The 22,788-nt window shown below is 36.8% G+C and overlaps 2 protein-coding genes across 2 annotated transcripts; both read right to left on the reverse strand.

The window, feature by feature from the left end:
* Positions 1-6,138: 6,138 nt before the first annotated feature.
* Positions 6,139-11,432, reverse strand: LOC126721071 (zinc transporter 8-like). The gene is made up of 3 exons (XM_050424068.1): positions 10,751-11,432; positions 8,938-9,087; positions 6,139-6,598 (listed from the first exon to the last, which is right to left on the reverse strand). Exons 1-3 carry the CDS (start codon positions 11,357-11,359, stop codon positions 6,293-6,295), a joined length of 1,065 nt encoding a protein of 354 aa, XP_050280025.1. The 5' UTR covers positions 11,360-11,432; the 3' UTR covers positions 6,139-6,292.
* An 8,826-nt stretch (positions 11,433-20,258) lies between these two features.
* LOC126721691 (uncharacterized) lies at positions 20,259-20,831 on the reverse strand. The gene has a single exon (XM_050424749.1). The coding sequence runs from the start codon at positions 20,829-20,831 to the stop codon at positions 20,259-20,261; it is 573 nt and encodes a 190-aa protein (XP_050280706.1).
* Positions 20,832-22,788: the final 1,957 nt, after the last annotated feature.

A 22,788-nucleotide genomic window follows, 5' to 3' on the forward strand; every position in this document is an offset into this window, starting at 1 on the left:
AGGTAGGACATTCAGATTTCATGTGACCATACCCTTGACATCCAAAACACTGAGGACCCATAGAATTATTCAAAGATTGACCTACTTTTTCTCTAGGTTTAGCAGTGTTGTTAACCTTAGTGGGATCATTTTTCCTAAAATTTCTAGGTTCAGCAGTGTTCTTATCTCTTACCCTTATGTTGTTGTTTCTAAGGAAATTCCTAAAGTTCTTGGCAAGATAAGCAATCTATGTAATAAAGAGCTTATCATCAAATCCACCAACATCGACATCATCAACTGACTTAAGAGCCATTGATTTGGATTTGCTAGTCTTAGGTAGGTCCAACACATATGATTGAAGAGATCCTACAAGTTCATCAATAGGGATGGAGTCCACATCCTTGCTCACAGTGATGGCAATCACCTCGGGTCTAAAATATTCAGTCAAAGATCTAAGAATCTTCCTAACAATTAGGTTGATCATAGATTTTACCCAAGTTATATGCAAAATTAACAATATCATTGAGTTTAGCATAGAATTCATCAAAAGATTCATCATCAGACATCCTAATGCTTTCAAATTAAGAAGTTAACTACTGCAATTTGTTGATTTTGACAGCTTTTGTGCCTTCATGCATAGTCTGGAGGATATTCCAAGCAGTATGAGTAACCTCAACATTAGAGATTCTCTTAAATTCCTCCATAGAAACAGCGTTAAAGATAGCATTCATAACTTTGCTATTGAACGTAGCTGCTTCTTTTTGAGAAGTTTGCCACTCTCTAACAGGAGTAGTGGGCTTCTCCTATCCATATTCAACAGAGTTCCAGACTCTCTCATCAATTGATTTCAGGAATGCTTTCATCCTTACTTTCCAATAAGCATAGTTATTCCCATCAAAGTGAGGAGGAATAACAAGAGAATGTTTGTGTTCCATGACAACAGGGGTCAAGGATCAGCTCAGTGATCAAAAGATCAATAACAAGAGAGCAACCCGCTTTGATACCACTTGATAGTTTTTAGACCCCTTAAAAACACAATTGGATTAACCTAGGTAATTAGCCAAGTTGTTACTTAGTTCAAATTCCAAATTGAGGTTATCACAATCAAACAATCATATCATGCAAAGCAGCGGAAAGATAAATAACACAATGATATGATCACCCAGGAAACCAAACCGGTAAAAACCTAAGTTAATCCAAATTCTGAAACCACGGACTCCTTCTTTCTTGGATTCTCCAGCAAGTACAAGCACACCCGCTTATGTTTCTTTAAGTTCTTATGGCAGTAACTGAATGATCATCAAGCTCTTGAAGAAATCTCCTTCTTGATAATCCTAAGCTTGTGTAAAGGAAAACTCCTCTTAGATCTCACAAGAGATTTACACAAACAGTAATATGAGCAACACTAAAATGTGGCTAGGGTTTGCCTTATATATCTGGGGCAAAAATACAAAACCCTAAAACGTTTTAAATAAACTAAGACTGAGTTGGAATTTTGCAGAAAACGCATTCTGCCCGAATTTCGATTGATCGAGCCTAAGCTTCGATCGATCGAACTAGGCCGAAATGCTTTAATAACTCTGCATCAACTAAAATCCAACTTTACATACGTGAACCAACTTTGAGCAAGTCTAAACATGACTAAACATCTTGTTTTGATCATGGTTTGCCAACAATACACATTAGAGTTCTAAATACATAAGATTCTAAGACTTTAGAACCTAACAAACTCACCTTTATTTGGTTGAGAAGAAAAATAAAAGGATAAAAAAGATAGTTTGTATGAATTTACAGTTTTACCCAATATTACATAAGTGTTTTTAAAGATATCGTTAATTTTTTTTTTTATGGTACATAAAATAGATACACACAACCATAGCAACCCAGCAACCCTCTCTTTCCCAATAGCCACAGCAACCCTCTCTTTCCCAACAGCCATAGCAACCCAGCAAAGAATAAGAAGATGACAAACATCGAACCACCAACTTAGCACCATCCAACCATCACCACCACAACCCATTTCAATAGTTGATAATCCACTACGAAATTGACCCAAAATCAACATCAAATCAAACAATCCATCAGAAAACCCAACTCAAATCAAGCCAAACAAAAATCAAGCTAAACCCATCGGAAAACCCAACTCATAATCAACCCAAACCCAAAGAAAAACTCATCCTAAACCCAAACCAAAATCAATAAAAACCTAATCCAACCCAACGGAAAACCCATATGAAAATTCCAATAGAAAACCCATATGAAAAACCCAACGGAAATTAGTTGGATCTGCTGCCATTGTTGTCGCTTTGTCGCCGATTTACCTTGCTGCTGCCACGAAGTTGCTGCCGCTTTGCCACCGATTTACCTTGTTGCCGCCACCAAGTTGCTGCCGCTTTGCCACTAGTTTGCCTTGCTGCCGCTGCCAAATCTTCTGCATGTATGAATTCTAGATTTGACATATGAGTGAGGAAGAGATTTTGGGGAGAAACAGAGGCAAAGAAGAATTAAGAGAGAGAGAGAGAGAGACGGTTGGGATGGGAAATAAATATCTATTAATGACAGAGATATTTATTAGTAAAATAATAATAATAAAATATATTATTTAAATAAATTAGAGTGTATAATAGATATTCTGATGTTGGTGTTTTGTAAAAGTGATTTTGTAAAATAGAAAAAGTATGTTGTTGGTGTAAAATAGACAGAAAAATTTAGCTAGACTGATGCGGTTGCTCTTAGAGGGAGAAAAAAATAATTAAACATTATGCCCTCCAGATGCTCCATCAATTCGTCCGATCAATTGGACTTGTAACCTAGTGAATTGGGACCAATCTCTCAAACTTTACCAACTTTTCATCCCAAGAAGGACATCTTAATTACAATCAATGACTTTTGTTGTTGGTGCGATATCATCAACCGGGTTCATTCCTCAAGAGCTTGACGTCGCTTTGTCTTAGTGAGAACCTATGTGGAAATTTTCTGAGGCTTTTTGTCACACTCCAAACCCAACAATACAGATAGACACGTAGCAATGGTCGCATTCTTATAAAGTTTTCACTCTATAAATATGCAAGGCCTTCTAAGCAACTCAAAATTATCCTCAAAGAAAATTTCATCAATAAATCCACAATCATCCTCAATAATGCAATTGTCAAAAGATCTCCAAAGTACTAATAGTAACAACAATCCAAACCTTAAGATTGTTAAACAAAAGATATACTAATTATTACAAGATCATCTTATTTCAAAAATTCATAATCTCCTTTCAAGCATAAACCTTAAGCAAAAGTCTCAAAACTTGTTATTCTTCATAATCTGAAATTAGAAAGGAAGAGAGGAGGGAGGGGGGGGGGGGTGAGTTGACAACTCAATAGGTAACCAAAATCCTAATAAGTTCAATCAAATAAATAGATATATAAAATAATAAGTTATACATAAATCGAATATTTTAATTTGATAAATATATTATAGATGGATTAGAAAATAATCAGTTTTTCATATATCAAAAGCTATAATTTACAATAAGTTCCAAAAACACATAAGCAATTTCAAGGACTCAAAAGAAATCAAATGCTCAAACATAATTCATATTCTTATCAATTTTTTATGACTATAGTCACGCTATATCCTCGTGACTAGGCATTAGATTCATATGAAACTAATTCCGAGCTAACGTATATCCCTTATTAGTTGGGTCCAAAAACACGATAAGCTCGTGATACTTCAGATAGAACTAGTTTCGGTACTAATGAAATAACCCCCATTGGCTAGGTATCAGAGTCAAAATATAGTCAGATTGTCCAAAATCATAGTTCAAACAAAAATATATCTCATTCAAATACATATATAAAATCATATATTCAATTATCAAATATATTAAAGACAATTATTTATTCTTTACTTTAAATCAATGTCGCTAAAAGAATTAAATAAAATTGTAACAATTGTAAGACAATATTTAGTAGCTAAAATAAAGTAATATAAGCAAAATAAAACCAATTAGGATAAAGTTATTTACCTTAACTAGCTTATCACAAAATAATTTCTCCCTAACACTTCTTCTAAAATTCTTGGATATCACCTAAAATTTTTTTTTAGGTACTATTTACTCAATAATTAAATAATTTAAAATTTATAACAATAACTAGTTAAAAGAAAAATTATTAAAAATATCCAATAATTTCTCTTTATTATTTCTCCTTGTAAATGACAAAAATAGTATCACAGGAGAGTTATCGTGTATTTCAGAACCATCGTTCATTTATATATTTAAATTCTATCTCCTGACCGAGCTTAACAAATAGTTCACTGCTTATCACACCAAAAATCCGCATAGTCATAATATTATTATTATTGTTTTTTACTTTCTGCTGCTAATAGTTCCCTAGAAATCTATAGAATACATAATGCATATAGGGTCAAAAGTCAATTCGTAAAGGACAACCAGCTGGATCCATTTTTCTTCCTCTATACGTGTGTTTTTTTTTTTTTCCCCTGCCACCATTAGTTCTTTCGAGACGAGGACAAACAAGTACTGTATCGTAAAAAAATCAAAGCACCTGACACTTACATATACACCACTCTTTTTTCTATTATTTTTTTAATTAATGACTTGTCAGACTTCAAACCCAGACGAGCTACTAGACTTTTTTGACACCAAGCATATCAAATCTTGACACAAACATAGTAATCTATAATTTTTATCGTAGTTAACGCAATAAAGAGCATAAAAAAGATTAGGGCCCATTTTATTGTTATTTAAACAATTTGTCACTGTTATTTAAATAATATTTTTTTAATGTTTAAATAATATTGTGTTTTTACACTTTTTTTTTTTAATTATACATATTTTTTAAAAATATAAATAATATTACTAAAACAACATTATTACACAAGTCTTAAATTTTCGAGATAGACACAACATTATTACAAAGTTTAGCGTCTAAAATACAAAAAATATAAATCTAAACCCTTCATTGATTAATTCATTGAATATTTAGATAGTCTCACTATTGGGCAAAAATACGCGCATAAAAATATTATAATTTCATATAAAATTTAGATTTGATGAAGGATGAGATTTCTTAACTTTTACCTCAAGTAAAAAACAAAAACAAAAAATCTTTTACCTCAAGTACGTCGTTAGTCTTTTTTTATTTGAATATTCTGAATAGTTATACACTGACTTAATTAACTTATATAACTTATAGTTTTACGCGGCTATAGGCTTTGAGCTGCGGACTTTAGGCCGCGTTTATAAACGCGGCCATAGAAAACACGGCTAAAAGCCTATAGCCGCGTTTTTGGGGTCTTAAGCTGTGTTTTTCAAACGCAGATTTAGATCGATTTTTTTGTAGTGTATATATATAACTATGGTTTCAACATAATTTTCTAAAATCTCTCTTAATAATATTAACTATAAAATTGACCCCACAAATAGATTTACTTAAATACCCCACCTTTAAAATCTCCCTCTCTTTTTTCTTTCTTCTTTTTTTTCGGGTATTACATTTTTAGCATTGGCGTCCGCAATTAGAACTTTGATAGTTATGTCTTTGCAACTTCGTATTACAAAGAACCTCACCTCCACAAGGCGCTCAACATGGGATTGGAGATATGGAGGAGGAGGGAAAGTCATTTAACACGTTCATACACATGCAACTCATACTCCATCAGGCTTCTTTGGTTGACAGTTCAGCCAAATTGGGTCACATTGCAAGTAATTTGAATCTTTGGAGTTAAATTTGGTATAATTTTAATTTTAGTGCCTGAAATTTGAAAAAGTTCAGTTTTGTTCTTGAAATTTCAAAAAGACATATTCAGTATTTTCAGCCATTCTAATTTTGTTTAAGATAAATTCAAATTTTCAACAAACTTTTAAGTTTTAACCATCCCTTTTCTTTTTTTTTTTTAATTTTATTATCTGAGATATAAATCTTACTCCAGTTTGATGTATCTTAAATAGTATAGGGGTGTTTGTTGCTGTTGTTTAAATAACATTTTTTAGTATTTAAACAATATTACATGTATTTTTATATATTTTTTCACCCACACTATTTCCTTAAAACAACAACAACGTTATTAAAAATCCCTTACCAAACAGTACTATATTTCATAGGTAAAATGATCTAATTATACTATGTCATTTTGGGATGCCAAGCAGAAAGAGAAGCAAAGACCTGGATATACCTCTGGCACTTCCCCATGGGGGAATGTTCAGGTTCAATCGAACTGTTGCATATGTATGTGTCATTTTGACTGTACCACAACAAAAAACCTAAAATAGAGAGAAATATTCCACAAAATATTACAAAGGTCAAGCCCATTTGGCCAAGAGAGACATAAGACCAGCCCCTAGAAGAAGTGATACGTTTACTCCTATTTGAAGCCTTGCATTGCTTTGCACCCTTGGATTCATAAAATCAGCCGCAAGAAGATCTACAAGTGCCATATAGATTAAGATCCCAGCCGATGCCGCATTAAAAATCCCTTCAAAAATTAGAGCATTGGGGCTGTTCTCATTGTAAACACTAGATATTCCTATTCCAATTGCAATCCCAACTGGGGTTGTAAGAGAGAAGAACATTGCCATAACTACAACAGCTCTGTTCTGAAATTTTGCCTATAAATGCACACGAGTAAAAGGACATGCATGTTATACGGATTAATTTAATACACCAACTACCATGGTACTCTTTTTCTTCAAAAGATTCCACTAATAATGCAGTCATTAATAGTACAATTAACGGATTAACAAGCAAAATAATATTCTTTAAGAATGTTCACAGGTTACGTGCAATATTGATAGTTTGTTGTGGACATAACATAATTTCTGTTTAGGTTGGATAGCTAATAATTTTCAACTAAGGAAATCACGATCGGTCTTCATCATTCATTATCAACATTTGAATTTATATAACATGGGCTCCTAAAGTCTAGTTTCATCAAAGATAAAATCAACTTCTTAAAAATTATCAATGAAACTGATCATATAATTAATAAAATACATCCCTATCATTACTAATTCAATACTTATAAAAATAAAATAGACTTAGGTGCGGTTTGGATCAGCGTTTGCTGCGTCAACGTTTGCTGCAATGCGCATTTCAGCTTTTTTTTTTTTTTTTTTTTGCTTTGCTTTGCTTTCAGCCGCAAAGGTTGACTTTTCAACCGTGAACAGTGCACACTTTTTAACAACTTTTTCATCAAAAATTGATCCCATGGCACTATTTATACATTTAAAAATTATTTTGCTACAGTATTTTCAGTTTTCAGTTTTCAATTTCAGTAAAATAAGTTCTATTAAACGTACCCTTAGGGTCTGTTTGGATTGAACTTATTTTACTGAAACTGAAAACTGAAAATACTGTAGTAAAATAATTTTTAAATGTGTGAATAATGCTGTGGGACTCATTTTTAATGAAAAAGTTGATAAAAAGTGAAGTTTGTGGAACCCGTGAACAGTGCACAAGAGCACTGTTCACAGAAGACCGGTCAACCATTGTAGGCTGAACCAAAAAAAAAAAAAAAAAAAAAGAAAAAGAGAAAAAGCAACATTAGAAACGCAGACTTGAGATAATCCGAATCCAAACTCTCTCTTAGGGTCCGTTTGGATTAAGCTTATTGTTGCTGAAACTGAAAACACTGTAGCAAAATAATTTTTAAATGTGTGAAAAGTACCGTGGGACCCATTTTTAATATTTTTTAATACGTGAACAGTATTGCTACAGTATATGAACAGTACTGCTACAGTGCAAAACAGTAACTTTTGTCCACCAAAGTCAACTTATGCGGGCAGAAGAAAAAAAAAAAAAACAAAGAAAACGCAGTACTAAACGTGGACGTAGGAAAACGGGCAATCCAAACGCCCTCAAACTGAAAACACTGTAGCAAAATAATTTTTAAATGTGTGAAAAGTACCGTGGGACCCATTTTTAATATTTTTTAATACGTGAACAGTATTGCTACAGTATATGAACAGTACTGCTACAGTGCAAAACAGTAACTTTTGTCCACCAAAGTCAACTTATGCGGGCAGAAGAAAAAAAAAAAAAACAAAGAAAACGCAGCACTAAACGTGGACGCAGGAAAACGGGCAATCCAAACGCCCTCAAACTGAAAACACTGTAGCAAAATAATTTTTAAATGTGTGAAAAGTACCGTGGGACCCATTTTTAATATTTTTTAATACGTGAACAGTATTGCTACAGTATATGAACAGTACTGCTACAGTGCAAAACAGTAACTTTTGTCCACCAAAGTCAACTTATGCGGGCAGAAGAAAAAAAAAACAAAGAAAACGCAGCACTAAACGTGGACGCAGGAAAACGGGCAATCCAAACGCCCTCTTAGTGTGTGTTTGTATTCATGTCCCGTTTCCCTGCTGCGTTTTTGTTCCTTTTTTTTTTTTTTTTGTGTTTTCACGCGTTTTGGGTATTGCGGTTACTGTTCACTCAACAGTAACCGCAAATGCTGACTTTCTGCAGTAAACAGTGCACATGTGCACTGTTCACGGACCCACAAATTTCATTTTTTATCAATTTTTTCATTAAAAATGGGTCCCACAGCACTATTTACACATTTAAAAATTATTTTGCTACAGTGTTTTCAGTTTTCAGTTTTCAGTTTCAGCAAAATAAGTTCTATCTAAACACACCCTTAGTACCAAAGTCATGTGAAGTATTTTTTTTCTTTTTCTCTTTTTTTAGCAAGTCATGTGAAATAAAAGTAAGGCATTCTGCAAGACACTTCTAAAATACTTCTTGCCAAATATGAGCTGAAAACTTTGACAAACGAGCTGAAAACTTTGACAAACGAACTTATTCAATGTTATTCAAAAGTTGGATGAAAGTCAACAAAAACCAATAACCAAACTGAAAATTTTTTTCTTTAAAGCGAATAATTAGATTAAGTTATATAATTAGGAAAGGAATAATTGGTATATATACACTGTGATATTACCTGAGAGATGCATCCACCAAGTCCCATGCCCTCAAAAAATTGATGAAAGGTCAGTGCAGCTACAAGAGGCCTTATTGTTTTGGGACTCTCAGAAGCACCCAGAGAAATTCCAATTATGACTGAATGTACCACAATCCCCAACTCTAAAACCTAATGTAATAAGAAGCATAATTAAACACTAATTATTCCATGATCAAAATCAATACTTAATAGCATAAAATGATAGGAGCATCTCCAATAGATTAGCCAAAGTCCTTTTTTGGAGAACAAACCCAAAAATTCAGCTCCAACCTATTCTCTAAAAGCAAAACTTTTCCAAATTTTTTTTGAAGTTGCTACAGTATGTAGCAACTCAAAACCATTTTTCTCACTTCAAATAATCTACACTTGAATAAATCTGAATAAAAAATTTTGCACAGTAAATTAAAATTTCAGCATTTATCTCAACATCAACGGCTAGTCAGCTACAAATACACCAAAACACAATATAAACAAAATACAAAACGCAATCTAATCACTGAACACAATCTTTCTCATAAAACTAATAAAATTAGAACAAATTTATAAAAATTAAAAAAATATATATATCTGGCCCACAATATCTGGAGAGGACAAAAGATGAAGAATATTTTTCTTTGCCCTGGTCGAGCACAGTGGTGATTTCCCCTATATGTAATGAGAAGATGATGGCATGTTTTAGTGTTTTTAGTCCAAGAGGTAGAAAATGAAAAGCAAAACTGAAGATAGAGAGGAGAAGTGGGGATACGTGTGGGAGAAGGAGAAAAAACAAGAGAAAAAGGAAAACCCTGTGGATAGAAAAAAAATGAAGAGAGAAGAAAAAGTAAAATAAAGAAATAAAATATTAAAATTGAGAAAGGTTATCACAATTATTTTACAATAAATTTTAAGCGGGTTTTTATTGGGTTTTTATTGACTACTACGGTTGAGAAAAAAATAATTTTAATACTGTGTTTAAATTAAAACTCATAATAACTTATTACATAGGAACATAACACTTTTCATTAAAATTAAATGATCCTACGATTCACTATATCATTGTGCACTATATCATTGCCATAAGTGCTATACAAGATTTGTTAAAAAATATCACCAAAAAATTTAAATATATATATATTTTTTTTATACAAGATAGAATTCTACTCTAATATAATCTAAGTGTATATGTATGTGAAGCTCTCTCCTAGATACTTGAACCCCAGCCCTTACCTCCTACATTCCACAAACATTTATACTTGTGAAGTAACCATCACACCAAGAAAGTGCGGTGGTAAAAATTTAAATATTAAAAAAAGAATGAATAAGTAACATTTAAATAAAATAGAGAAAATATATTGAAAAGTGTATTTACAAAGTAAATAAAAGGTAAATATAACTAATCTCTATCTAATCAATACAAAATTTGGCGGAGTGCTCTAATCCAAATGGCCACTAGTATAATTTCCAAGGAAAATCGGTGAACACATTATATATTTTTACTTTCTGCTTTGTGCCAAAAAAAAATCTCAAATAATTCATCAAAAAAAAAAATCTCAAGTACGGTACCCAAAAAAACACAAACAGAAACACACCCAAAAAAAAAAAAAAAACCAGAATAAAATAACAACACAATTATAAAATTTGAAGCTTCCTACTATTTGATGAAATTTTTTATTTATCCAAACAAACTAAATTGGCTGAAATAATGTTGGTACTATATTTAAATGATTAATTCATTACAGAGAATATAATCTTTTAACCGTAATTCTAACAAAAATTATAGCAAATCAACCAAAAACAGGAAGAATCGAATCACCTGTGATATAACGCGATGCCGAATAAGGTCGGATGAAGCCGAGTTATCAACAAAGGAATTGGAACCATGAGCATGACCATGAGTAGCATGTGTGTGAACGTGTAAGTGGCCCTCATGCTCTCCTTCCATCTCCACATCTCCAACCCCATTTTGAGCAGCCTGGTTGGAGTGAGACTTCCTATAATACGAAGTGGCAAAGGCATCAACCATCAAAGTCCCGATGGCGGATACCATCGCCACGAACCCCGTGAATGGAAAATCCTGCCACGGGCTGTCACTCAGACACGGCGATGTCAAGCTCTCGAAAGCATCCGGGAGAACATGGATGAACCCGGTCGATAATATCACGCCGGCAGCAAAGGCCTTGATGATGAAGAAGATGTCCTTCTCGGGACGCAAAGCTGGTATGGTCTTTCCAAGTATTGGAATACAAACCCCAATTGCACCCGCTACAAGAATGGAAGCAATAGCAGCTAGTTTATATTTGAGAGCTTGGGTTTTGTCACGTCCTTCATCCTCGGTGTCACATGTGCAATCTCCGAAAGCTGAGTAAGGGAGTTGGAGGAAAACGCAAAAGAGTGTGAGGAGAAGAAGTTGAAGCTTGGCCATTGTGTGAAGGAATTAGAGAGAAAATGAAAAGGGTGTGAGGGGTTTGTGTGCGAGTGTGAATCAGAGAATGTGTAAAAAAGAAAAAAAAAACAGTTCCTTGAAAAGAAAAGTACGATTTGAGGTCCCATTATTTGACTATGCTACTTTGTCTTTGTCCTGTTTAGTATGTTGACTTCTCATAGCATTGGGAAAAGAAAACTCATAACAAATGAATGTCGACATAAATGAATCTAGATCCCCTCAAAACGTCAAAAAAGTGTTGAAAGAATGTCGACATAAGAACGACTGCCATTGGAAATAAAAGTCCATTCACATTTATTGTTGTCAATTAAGTTGGCTACGTTCTCCCAAAAGTGACTCTATTATGTCTTAATATTTTCCACCATAATAAATAAAAAAAAAAAAAAATTATGTGTTAATATTTCCTTAAGTTCTCTCGCCAACCTGCTAATTGGTTTGTACTTTTTTGTCCACCGACGTGAACTAAAATGACTTCTTGTAAGATGAGTGTGTTTTTTTTTAAGACTTTGTTTGAGGGCTTATAAAAAAAAATGAATAGAATGATAGTAAAGAAATGTAATAAAATGGTATATATTTAAGTATTATTATTTAGAAGTAACATAGGAAAAAATGAATGAATGTATTGAATCATGACAATGTTATTATTAGACTTTTATTTTAAAATATATAGCTAAATTTATAGGAGTATTTTTTAAGTTTTAGTAAAAATTTATTAAATCTACTTCATAGCGGCAGTTTTAGGAAATTATTTTAGGATAGTCACTAAAAAACTTAATTAAAAAAAAATTAATTAAAAAAACTTGAATATATCGACATCACAAAATATGCATGTAAATACATAAAGTTTTATAATTTCATTCTACGAGTTTTTATATTTTGAATTCGTTACATGATAGTTTTATTACCAATGTTATAAGTTATATCTCCTAAATATACATAACTAAGCAATCATTCATCTAATATTGTGTTTGTAGCATTACTCAATTAAGATGGGAATTCAAATCAACCTTAATATAAGTTGTTGCATTATTTTTGTTGTATGCATATCATTACGAATTTTTCTTAATATTTTAATTTTGTTTGTGTAACTAGTGTTATTCTATTAACAATTCAATGCGCTACTCTAAATTTTTTTTCCTTTAATAATTACTGCCCACTCCCACACATGCCCCACTCAAGAGACAATTGAACAATAAATCAATGGTAAACAATTAAATATAATAAGAGTACTCACATAGATTAATGCAAAATAGTATAAAATGTTATTTTTTACATTTAATTCCAAAATTCACCTACATTAGATTAGCCAAACTTGTGTTAAAAAAAAAAAAAAAAAAAAAAAAAAAAAAAAAAAAAAGCTACATTGTTACTATGACTACATAAATTGATAAAGAAATAATAAAAAATGAGAAGAAAAAAGATATATGAATTGGGAGAATAATAAAAAATTGTTAAAGAAATGTAGTATAAAATAAATGATGATGGGTAAATCGTCAGTCCTGTTGGTTCATCCAGATGAAGGCGAATCCTCATCACTACTCCTGCAAACCTAGGACAAAGTCTCTCTTGAAATGGTCACTGGTATGGTGCCTGTCACAATGTCTCCAATGCCAAAGTTAGTATATGGAAGCTTTTGAGAATAATAAGAAAGTTCTAGATATCAGAATATCTATGTGAGAATATTTTTGGGTGAATCTATGTACCTTCTTTATCTTTGATCAGTGTGTATATATACAGCTTTATGGTTTCTAGCTGTTAGGCCTTAATTGTGGCTTTAGTGCCCTTTTTGTAACGCCTCAGGGCTCATGAATATGGGTTTTGATGAGGTTTCAACAGTCTACCAACTGATTGGTAACTGTCCAAAGCATTGAATGCTCTTATTAATGACTTGCCTGTGTTCGTCCGTGTTGTGCCAAGGTGGACGAGTATATTTGATGAGGTTATCCAAGGAAGAAGAGTTTGTCAGTCCCATCAGCTGCCCCCCAGGTTCTGTGGTCATTGTGGTATGTCATGACGACCATCAGAAGATGAAAGGTTTTCTATCCAAACATGGCTCTTGGGGTTTCACTCCACATTTAATGTGTAGTGGCGGTGCCACACACATCGTGGCCACGTGGCGTGTTCTGACCAGTGGAATTAATGCTCCAATTGTGTGACTCTTAGGTTTCCCGCTGAATTTCAGTTTTTGTGCCTTGGTTTTTAAACTTTCCTTTTTTTCACTTTCCCCTTTACTTTCTCCAACTCTCAATCATTGCTTTGTGCATCTTCTTCTCCAATTTGCGATTTTCTTCGAGCCTTTCTATGGCTGAGCTTTTGTGTTCTGTGGTTGCTTCCTTTGAGATATGTCTCTCTTTTCCCTTTTCCCTTGCTTTTTTATTTTATTTTATTTTATTTTTTATGGTATAGGTAAATTTGTGCTTGGTTTCTAATTTCTTTTCTGTTTTAGGGCTTTCAGGATTATTCTCTCCCTCCCTTCGTTTTTTGGGTTTCCATGGTCAGTAGCTTTGAGGTTAGGATAGATTGCCCTTCAATTTCCTTTTTCTTTGTGCATTTGGGGGCTTCTTTAGGTGTTTCCTGTGCCTTTTTCCCTTTAGTTGAAAACTTTTTTTTTTAGGGTAGTAGTTTAGGCATTGTGTTGGGTGATTTGCTTCCCTTGCTTTGTCAGTCAATTGATTGGTTTGAGGGTTTGGTGAGTGAGCGAGGGGCAATGTCTAAGGTAAGATCTAGTGAGCTCGAGACTGGGTTGTCTTCTAGCGACAACCCAGTGGAGGTGGGGGAGGACACTATAGTCTCCATCCCTCGGGAGGTTAGGGCTTTCTCTGCCCTTGAGGAGGAGTGTAGTCTAGATGTTGAGATCCTCTCTAGATTTAGCAATAGGTTTCAGTTTCCTGAGAGGGTTAATGGGGTTCGTCTTCCTCGAATAAAGGAACGAGCTTGTCATTTTTCACTCGGGGAGGTGTGCTTTAGATTTCCCGTCCACCCCTTTATCATGGAGCTTTTAAACCACTTCAAAATTGCTCCTAAGCAACTTATGCCGAACTCTTGGAGGATAATGGTTAGTTGTATGGAGATATGGCTAGCCACTACTGACGGGGATATGATTAAGGTGGACGAGCTTGTATACTTGTATCGTTTGAAAGAATCCAAGGAGTACGAGTAGTATGAATTTGTGCCTTGGGTCAGGGAAGCTAGGATCGTCAGGGACTTGCCCTCATCATTCTGGTATTGGAAGTGCCGATTCTTTTTTGTCTCCAAGGATGAGTGGGAGACCCCTTCTATCGAAGTTTAGGGAGATGTCCCTAGGTTGCCCTGTCGGTGAGGAACCTCGAGTCTAGGTGCGTCATCTTTCTGCCAGTCCTTCATTAATATTATTAATTTATTTTCCCTACCCTACATTTTGCCACTATTAACTTTCCTGCTTGTTATCTCGTGCATAGTTAAGAGATGGCCAAAGCTTAAGAGTAGATACAGGTAGCATGTTGAAGCGGCCATTGAGTATGCGAGGATGATCAAAGACTTTGATGATCTGGTTGACCCATGTACTTTAGCTTTTCATTGCCTTGGTCCATAGCCCTCTGCTTTCATCTTGCGAAATACAGAAATTGATGAGAAAAAGAGTAAGTGTTCATTTGGCTCATCACTTTTTTTTTTTTTTTTTCTAACAAGTGTTTTTAACAAGTATTTTCCTCTTATAGGGATGAAGACAAAGTTCAACCAGGGGATGTATGCACGAATGAGGGCTAAGAAGAATGAGCCCTTTTCCAGTCTTGGGGCTAGGGCTATGCGCATAGTGTAGAAGGGGGTCTTCGTCAATCCAGCCACCCCCGGCACTAAGATGACGAGGACAACCTCCCCGGCTACCTTGGTTGAAGAGATAACTCCCCTCCAAAAGAGGCAATGTACAGGTGACAAGGGGAAAGATAAAGCTGACTCTTGTTCGTTTAATGTCTGGGATGACGTTGGGGTCGCGCTGGCAAGGGCATAAGAGACCTTTACTACTGAAGAGATGAAGGTATTTTCAAGCATGTCACCCAACAAGCTTGTGGGTCGTCATCTCCACAAGCTCGTCCATGTAGTGTACTTGTGCAAATTCATCCCTTTTTTTTTTTTTTTTTGGTGCATTGTTCTGAGGTCTGGTTCCTTCTTTCAGGTGCTGAGGGAGAGCTTTCATATCACTTCAGAGTTCCTTACCCGGGAGACGAAGGTTGCATCCGCGGTGTCCCAAGTGGTGGCTTTGGAGGTAGAGAACTCTAAACTAAAATCTGATCGCTGCTATAGACGAGGCTAATACCGTTAAGGAAAATTTTAGGGGCCTTTCCGACGAGCTGGGGGCGGAAAAGCAGCTAACTTTAGAGAAGGACGAGCAGCTTTTGGCCGCAAGGGAAAAAATCAAGACAATTGCTGCGAAGTCCGTGGAAGCCTTCCAGATGACAAAGGAGTACAACACCATCCTTTTCAGTAGGTACTTCAAAGGTTTTAAGCTCTTGAGGCGGTATCTTGCCAAGCATCCCATCGGAGTGGACTTAGAGAACCTAGACCTTGAATAGGCGGACAAGGAAATGGCAGCTGATGAAGCTTCTTAGTCCATAGCTCCTAAGGGTGATGCTCTTAGGGACGTTCCTTTACCTCTGGCTGGTGATGACACAGCTACAGACGCCTGAACTTGTTTACTTGCTTTTTTTTTTGGGTGCCCAGTGTGTTTTGGGCTTTTTAATTCTAATTTCAGAACAATGTTTTTACTCTAACTTAAGAACAATGTTATTGCCCAGTGTTTATGGGCTTTCACTTATCATATTGAAACAATGTTGGTTGTCCATTGTTTTTGGGCCTTCAGTTATATCAGTAATTTTTATAATTCCTTCCTTGCGTGATACTTAGTGACTGCTCCATTCCTTTAGTTGCCTCTTTTGCATCAGTAATTTGCATTGTTGTGACTTGGTTAAAGTTTCTGTTGTGACTCATACTCGTTGATGGAGTCTTGTCCCGTCAGTAACTTACATCTGTCTAGGCGGAATTTTGTTACTTAGCCAATTTTTGTGACTTACACCCATTTAAGGGATCTTGTCATTTTTTGCTTCATCAATAACTTACATCCATCTAGGTGGAATCTTGTTACTTAGCCAATTTTTGTGACTTACACCCATTTAAGGGATCTTGCCATTTTTGGCTTCATTAGTAACTTACATCCATCTTGGTGAAATCTTGTTACTTGGCCAATTTTTGGCTTTTAAGCTACTAGGTTTGCTTGCATTAGGTCATTGGCTGAATACTTTTTTTTATTGCTTTCAAAAATGAATACAATTATCTGTTACATCTATTAGTGGTACTTCTTCAAGTACTCAATTTTCCATGGACGTGGCAATCTCTACCCGTCTAAGGGCTCTAGGTGATAATTGCCTTGTCTAGAGTAACGGACGACCCGGTAGGGTCCTTCCCAGGTTAGGCCAAGTTTCCCTTAGGCCAGGTCTTTGGTTGCCGGGGTGACTTTGTGCAGGACAAGGTCCCTTATGTCAAGTTTTCTGAGCTTCACTCTCTTGTTGTAGTACTTAGCCGTCTTCTATTGATACTTCGTCATTCTGTTAGAAATTCCATCTCTGACCTTGTCCAAGCAATCCAGGTTGACCTTTAGTTGATTGCTGTTACTTTCTTTGTGGAATGTCTCTTGTCTGATGCTGGTTATTCCCACCTCGACTGGGATTACTGTCTCGGTGCCATAAGTGAGTCTAAAGGGGGTTTCTCTTGTCGGGGTTCTTGCTATAGTCTTGTAAGCCCATAAGACATTGGGCAATTCCTTCAGCTGGGCTCCCTTAGCATCGTCCAACTTGGCTTTGATGATCTTGAGTAGTGTTTGATTAGTCATCTCCTTCTGTCCATTCACTTGTGGGTGTCCTGGGGATGAGAATTGTTTCTTGATCCCTAGACTTGAACAAAAATCCTGAAGCCTTGACTGTCGAACTGTCGCCCATTATTTGATATGATCGTTCGTGGAATCTCGAATCTGCAAATTATGTTCTTCCATACGAAGCTCTGGATTTTTGCTTTGGTGATGGTTGATATTGCCTCTGATTCAACCCATTTTGTGAAGTAGTCAATAGCGACTAGTAGAAACTTTACTTGTCTCTTACCTCGGGGCAATGGGTCGACGATGTCAATTCCTCATTGTCCAAAAGGCCATGGGGAGGCTATCGTTATCAGTCTCTCTACTAGAAGGCGCTGGACATTCCTAAACCTTTGGCATTTGTCGCATTTCTTGACAAGCTCCCTTGCGTCCACCTACAAAGTAGGCCAGAAGTAACTTGCTCTGATAACTTTACTTACCAAGGATCTGGGGCTTGCATGGTCTCTACAAACCCCTTCATGGATCTCTTCCAAGATATATTTGGCTTCTTCCTCGTCGACGCACTTCAAGTAGGGCATGGAGAAGCCTCTCTTGTATAGGGTGTCGTTCAGGATCATGAACCTGGCTACTCTCTTCTTAACCTTCCTAGCTTCCTCAATGTCTTATGGAAGGTGTTCATCTTGGAAGAAGGATATGATCGAAGTCATCCAGCTGCTTGTGCTTTGGATTGTGAAGGTAGGGACTTCTTCAATGTTGGGGTGTTTCTGGACTTCCATTTCTAAGCCCATGCTCGTTGGTCTTCCTTCTGACGATGCTTGCTTTGCAATCTTGTCTGTTATCATGTTCTGGCTTCTGGGGATCTACACAAATTCCACCTTATCAAATTCCTGTGTTAAGCGTTTCGTTAGCTTGAGATATTTTTGCATTCTCTCATCTTTTGCTTCATATTCCTCTTTTATTTGCCCTACTACTAGTTTGGAATCACTCTAGAGGAGTAGGTTTTTAGCTCCGAGTGCTTTCCCAACCCTTAGCCCCATCAATATTCCTTCGCACTTAACTTCATTATTGGTGGCCGGGAATTTTAATTGAACCTTGTACTTAAGCATTTCTCCTTCTAAGGTGATGATGACGAACCCTACTCCTCCCCTCTTTTGAGTTGACGAACCATCAGTTTGTATCGTCCATTTTTCTATTTCGTTGGCTACATTGTCCTTGTCTGTGATGGTGAACTCGGTGATGAAGTCCGCTAATGCCTGCGCTTTAATAGCTGTCCTGGGGGGATATTCAATGTCAAACTAGCTAAGCTCGATTGCCCACTGAATCATTCTTTTTGCTGCCTCGGGCTTTTTCATGGACTTCTTAATAGGTTGGTCCGTCATTACCAAGATGGGGTTCGCCTGAAAATAAGGTCATAATTTGCGTGAGGCTATTATCAGTGTGAATGCAATCTTCTTAATCTTGGGGTACTTGGCTTCTGCCCCTTAGAAAGCTTGACTAACATAGTAAACTGGGAGTTGTTTCCTATCCTCTTCCCAAACCAAGGCTACGCTCACTACTGCGGTTGATACTGCCAAGTACAAATACAAGTTTTCTCCCTTCTTGGATGGACTCAAGAGGGGTGGATTGTTCAGGTAGCACTTGAGTTCTTGAAAGGTTGCCTCACATTCGTTAGTCCAAGTGAAAGCTTGCTTTAATGTCTTGAAGAAGGGTAAGCATTTGTCCGTCACTTTAGAGATGAACTTGTTGAGTGCCACTATACTTCCTATGAGCTTTTGGACTTCCTTGACAATCTTGGGCGATGTCATGTCGAGTATGGCTCGCACCTTCTTTGGGTTTGCTTTTATCCCTTTTTGGGACACCATGAACCCCAAGAACTTCCCTAAGACTACTCTGAAGGCACACTTACTGGGGTTCAACTTCATCTGATAGTACCTGAGTGTGGTGAACATCTCTCTGAGATCGTCCAGACGAGCAAGCTTTTCTTTACTCTTGACGAGCATGTCATCCACATATACTTCCATGTTTCTCTCGATTTGCTTGCTGAAAATTTTATTTACTAACCTCTGGTAGGTTGCTCCTGCATTTTTCAGTCTGAAGGGCATTACCTTATAGCAATAGAGCCCTTGGCTCATGATGAAAGTAGTTTTCTAGTAGTTTTCTCTTAGTCTTCTTCAGCCATCTTTATCTGATTGTATCCCGAGAATGCATCCATGAACGTCAGTAGTTTATGCTCTGTTGTGGAATCCACTAATTGGTCTATCCTTGGCAGAGGGAAACTATCCTTTGAACAAGCATTGTTTAGGTCTGTGAAATCTACACACATTCTCCATTTTCCATTCACTTTCTTCACTATGACGACATTCGCGAGACAATCTAGGTAGTAGACCTCTCGAATAAAACCTTGTCTATAATTGCTTGATTCCGTTCTGGAGTAAAGACCCGTTATCTTTGTTGGACAGGTTTCTTCTCAGGGTCCACATTCAGCCTATGTTGGATGACCTTTAGGGATATACTTGGCATGTCCTTGTGATCCCATGCGAAGACGTTCAGGTTCTCTCTAAGGAACTGGACGAGTCTCGTCCTTATCTCGGGACTTAATGTCCTCCCTATCCTGGTCATCCTTGCTGTTTCTCCTTCGACCAACTCCACTGTCTCTAGGGGTTCCACTTTATCTTCTTCCTTCTCCTTGATCATCCACGTATGATTTTCTTTTACAGCTAACACGGCCTGGTAGCATTCCATGGCCAGTACTTGATCTTATTTTACCTCGCCTACATCGTTTTCTGTTGGGAATTTTACCTTCAAGCAATAGGTGGATATGGCTGCTTTCCAACGATTGAGTGTGGGCCTCTCGATAATCACATTGTAAGATAAGGGACAGCCTATTACCAAGAAGTCCAATTGACAAGTTAGTTACCATGGGAAAGCCCCCACTGTGACCGTCAGTGTCACTATGCCTTTAGGATACACTCTGTCTCCATTGAAGTTGACGAGGGGGAAGTCAAATGGGCGCAGCCTTCCGGGATCTAACTTCAACTACTAAAAAGCGGAGAGGTTGATCATGTCCATGGAGCTACCATTATCTATGAGGATTCTTCTGGTATTGAATCCTTCTATGGTAAGCATTATGACCAAGGGGTCTTCATGAGGCTGCTTCACTCCCCTAGCATCTTCTTTCAAGAAAAACATGTCCTTATCCGTCCGTCTTTGCTTCAAGGGAGGTATTTTGTGGACGCTGTTCACCTGCCTCTGACATGCTTTCTTGAGGGATTTGAACGGCCCACCTGTGATCGTTTTTATCTCCCCGATTACGCTTGGTGGATGCTGGAATGTGTGGTCCTCATCCCTAGGTGAGGCTTCGCACTGGTTTTTGTTATCGTCTTTGGACCTACTAGGTTCCCCCTTCTTCATAAACCTTTGTAGTTTCCCTTTTCGTATAAGTTCCTCTATCTGCTCCTTTAGGTCCCTGCAATCCTCTACGTAGTGGTCGTGATCCTTGTGGAAATGGCAATACTTTTTCTTGTCCCGTACATTAGGCGACGAATGTAATGGCCTTGGCCATTTGAGGTATTGCTTATCCTTAATCTGCGCCAAAATTTTGTCAACATGCATAACTAAAGGAGTGAATTTTATCGATCAAGGAGCTTTTTCTTCTTTCCTTTTACCCCCATCGTTAGTCTGACGATCTGGGTGCTCCCTTTTTGGTCTTCTATGATTGTCTTCCTTCCTTCCTTTTTCATTGGTCTTTTCTATGTCCTTTATCGTGGCTAAAGCGTCTTCAGTGTTCACGTACTTCTGTGCCTTCATGAACATCTCTACCATTGTCTTAGGAGGATTCTTCGTGAGTTAGACCACGAACTCTCTGGATTTCAATCCAGCTTTAAAGGTCGTTAATTGAACCTTGTCATTAGCTTCGTCTACCTCTAAAGTTTCTTGAGTGAAACGTTTCACGTACAACCCCAGGGTCTCTTTCTCCCCTTGTCTAATGGTGAATAAGTGGCTTGCTAGCCTCCTTAGGCATTGTCCTCCGACGAAGTGGCGTAAAAAGGCATTGCCCAAATGCTCAAATATGTCGATGGACAATGTTGGTAACTTCGTGAACCACTCCCTTACAGCTCCTTTGAGAGTGATGGGGAAAGAGCGGCACCGTATTTCATCAGGAGGTTGTTGAAGGCCCGGTGTCGTCTTGAAGGTGTTGAAGTGGTCCAGGGGGTCCTTAAGTCCGTTAAACGACTCAAGCTAAGGCAGATGAAATTTCGACGACACTGGGCATTCCAGGACTGCCACTGTAAAAGGTGAATTTGTCGTCCTGACCATTCTATCTAGGCTTCAATTTGTCTTCCCTTTAATGGCATTCCTTAGCTCATCCATCTTCTTTCTCATTTCCTAGAAAAGATCCAAGTTTGGTTCATCTGGAGTAGCTGGTCCTTGACGATCGCTCCTTCTTTGGCTATCTTACTCATCTTCTTGATTGGTCCTAGACTGGTTTTCCTCTTGTTGAAGCCGCAACCTCATCTCTTGGTTCTGTCTGGTGAGTTCTTCCACGCTAGCTGCAAGTGTCTAGATTTGCAGGGCTAATACTGCAGGATCTTGGTTGGACTCCATTTGAATTTAGGAATTGACTGGAACCACGCTTTCGAACCTAAGTGCGAAAATGTTGTCCCCACAGACGGCACCAAACTAATGATGGGTAAATCGTCAATCCTGTTGGTTCATCTAGATGGAGTCGAATCCTTGTCACTACTCTTACAAACCTAGGACAAAGTCTCTCTTGAGATGGTCACTGGTATGGTGCCTACCACAACATCTCCGATGCCAAAGTCAGTATATGGAATCTTTTAAGAATAATAAGAAAGTTCTAGATATCAGAATATCTATGTTAGAATATTTTTGGGTGAATTTATGTACCTTCTTTGTCTCTGATCAGTGTGTATATATACAGCTTCATGGTTTCTAGTCGTTGAGATCTTAATTATGGCTTTAGTGCCCTTTTTGTAACGCCTCAGGGCTCATGAATATGGGTTTTGATGAGGCTCCAACGGTCTGCCAATTGATTGGTAACTGTCCGAGACATTGAATGCTCTTATTAATGACTCACCTGTGTTCGTCCATGTTCTGCCAAGGTGGACGAGTATATTTGATGAGGTTGTCCAAGGGAGGAGAGTTCGTCAATCCCATCAATAAATAATCTGATGTGACGTATTTTGAAAAATGATCGTGTAAAATAAAAGAAAAATGTTATATTCATAACATTTTTATAATAAATCCTATATGGTAGATTGCTATTGGTTGTTATTAGTGGAAAAAAAAAAAGTAATTTAAGTTGTGAATTCAAATTAAAACCAATAACAACTTATTACTTAAGATTTATTGTGAAAATTTTATGAATGTAGCAATTCTCAAAATAAAAAAGGATATATTCTTATACTAAAATAGATTAAAACTTTTGCATAAGTATAGGTGAATATCACAATAATTGAGTAAGTAATATATTATATAATTTAAAATTTAGGCTTTAAAGCCTTCTACACGAGGCCCAAGGTTCCATAGAGAGAGTGAAGTTAGTAAC

Source organism: Quercus robur, chromosome 4, assembly GCF_932294415.1.
Source record: "Quercus robur chromosome 4, dhQueRobu3.1, whole genome shotgun sequence".
NCBI classification, from domain to species: domain Eukaryota; kingdom Viridiplantae; phylum Streptophyta; class Magnoliopsida; order Fagales; family Fagaceae; genus Quercus; species Quercus robur.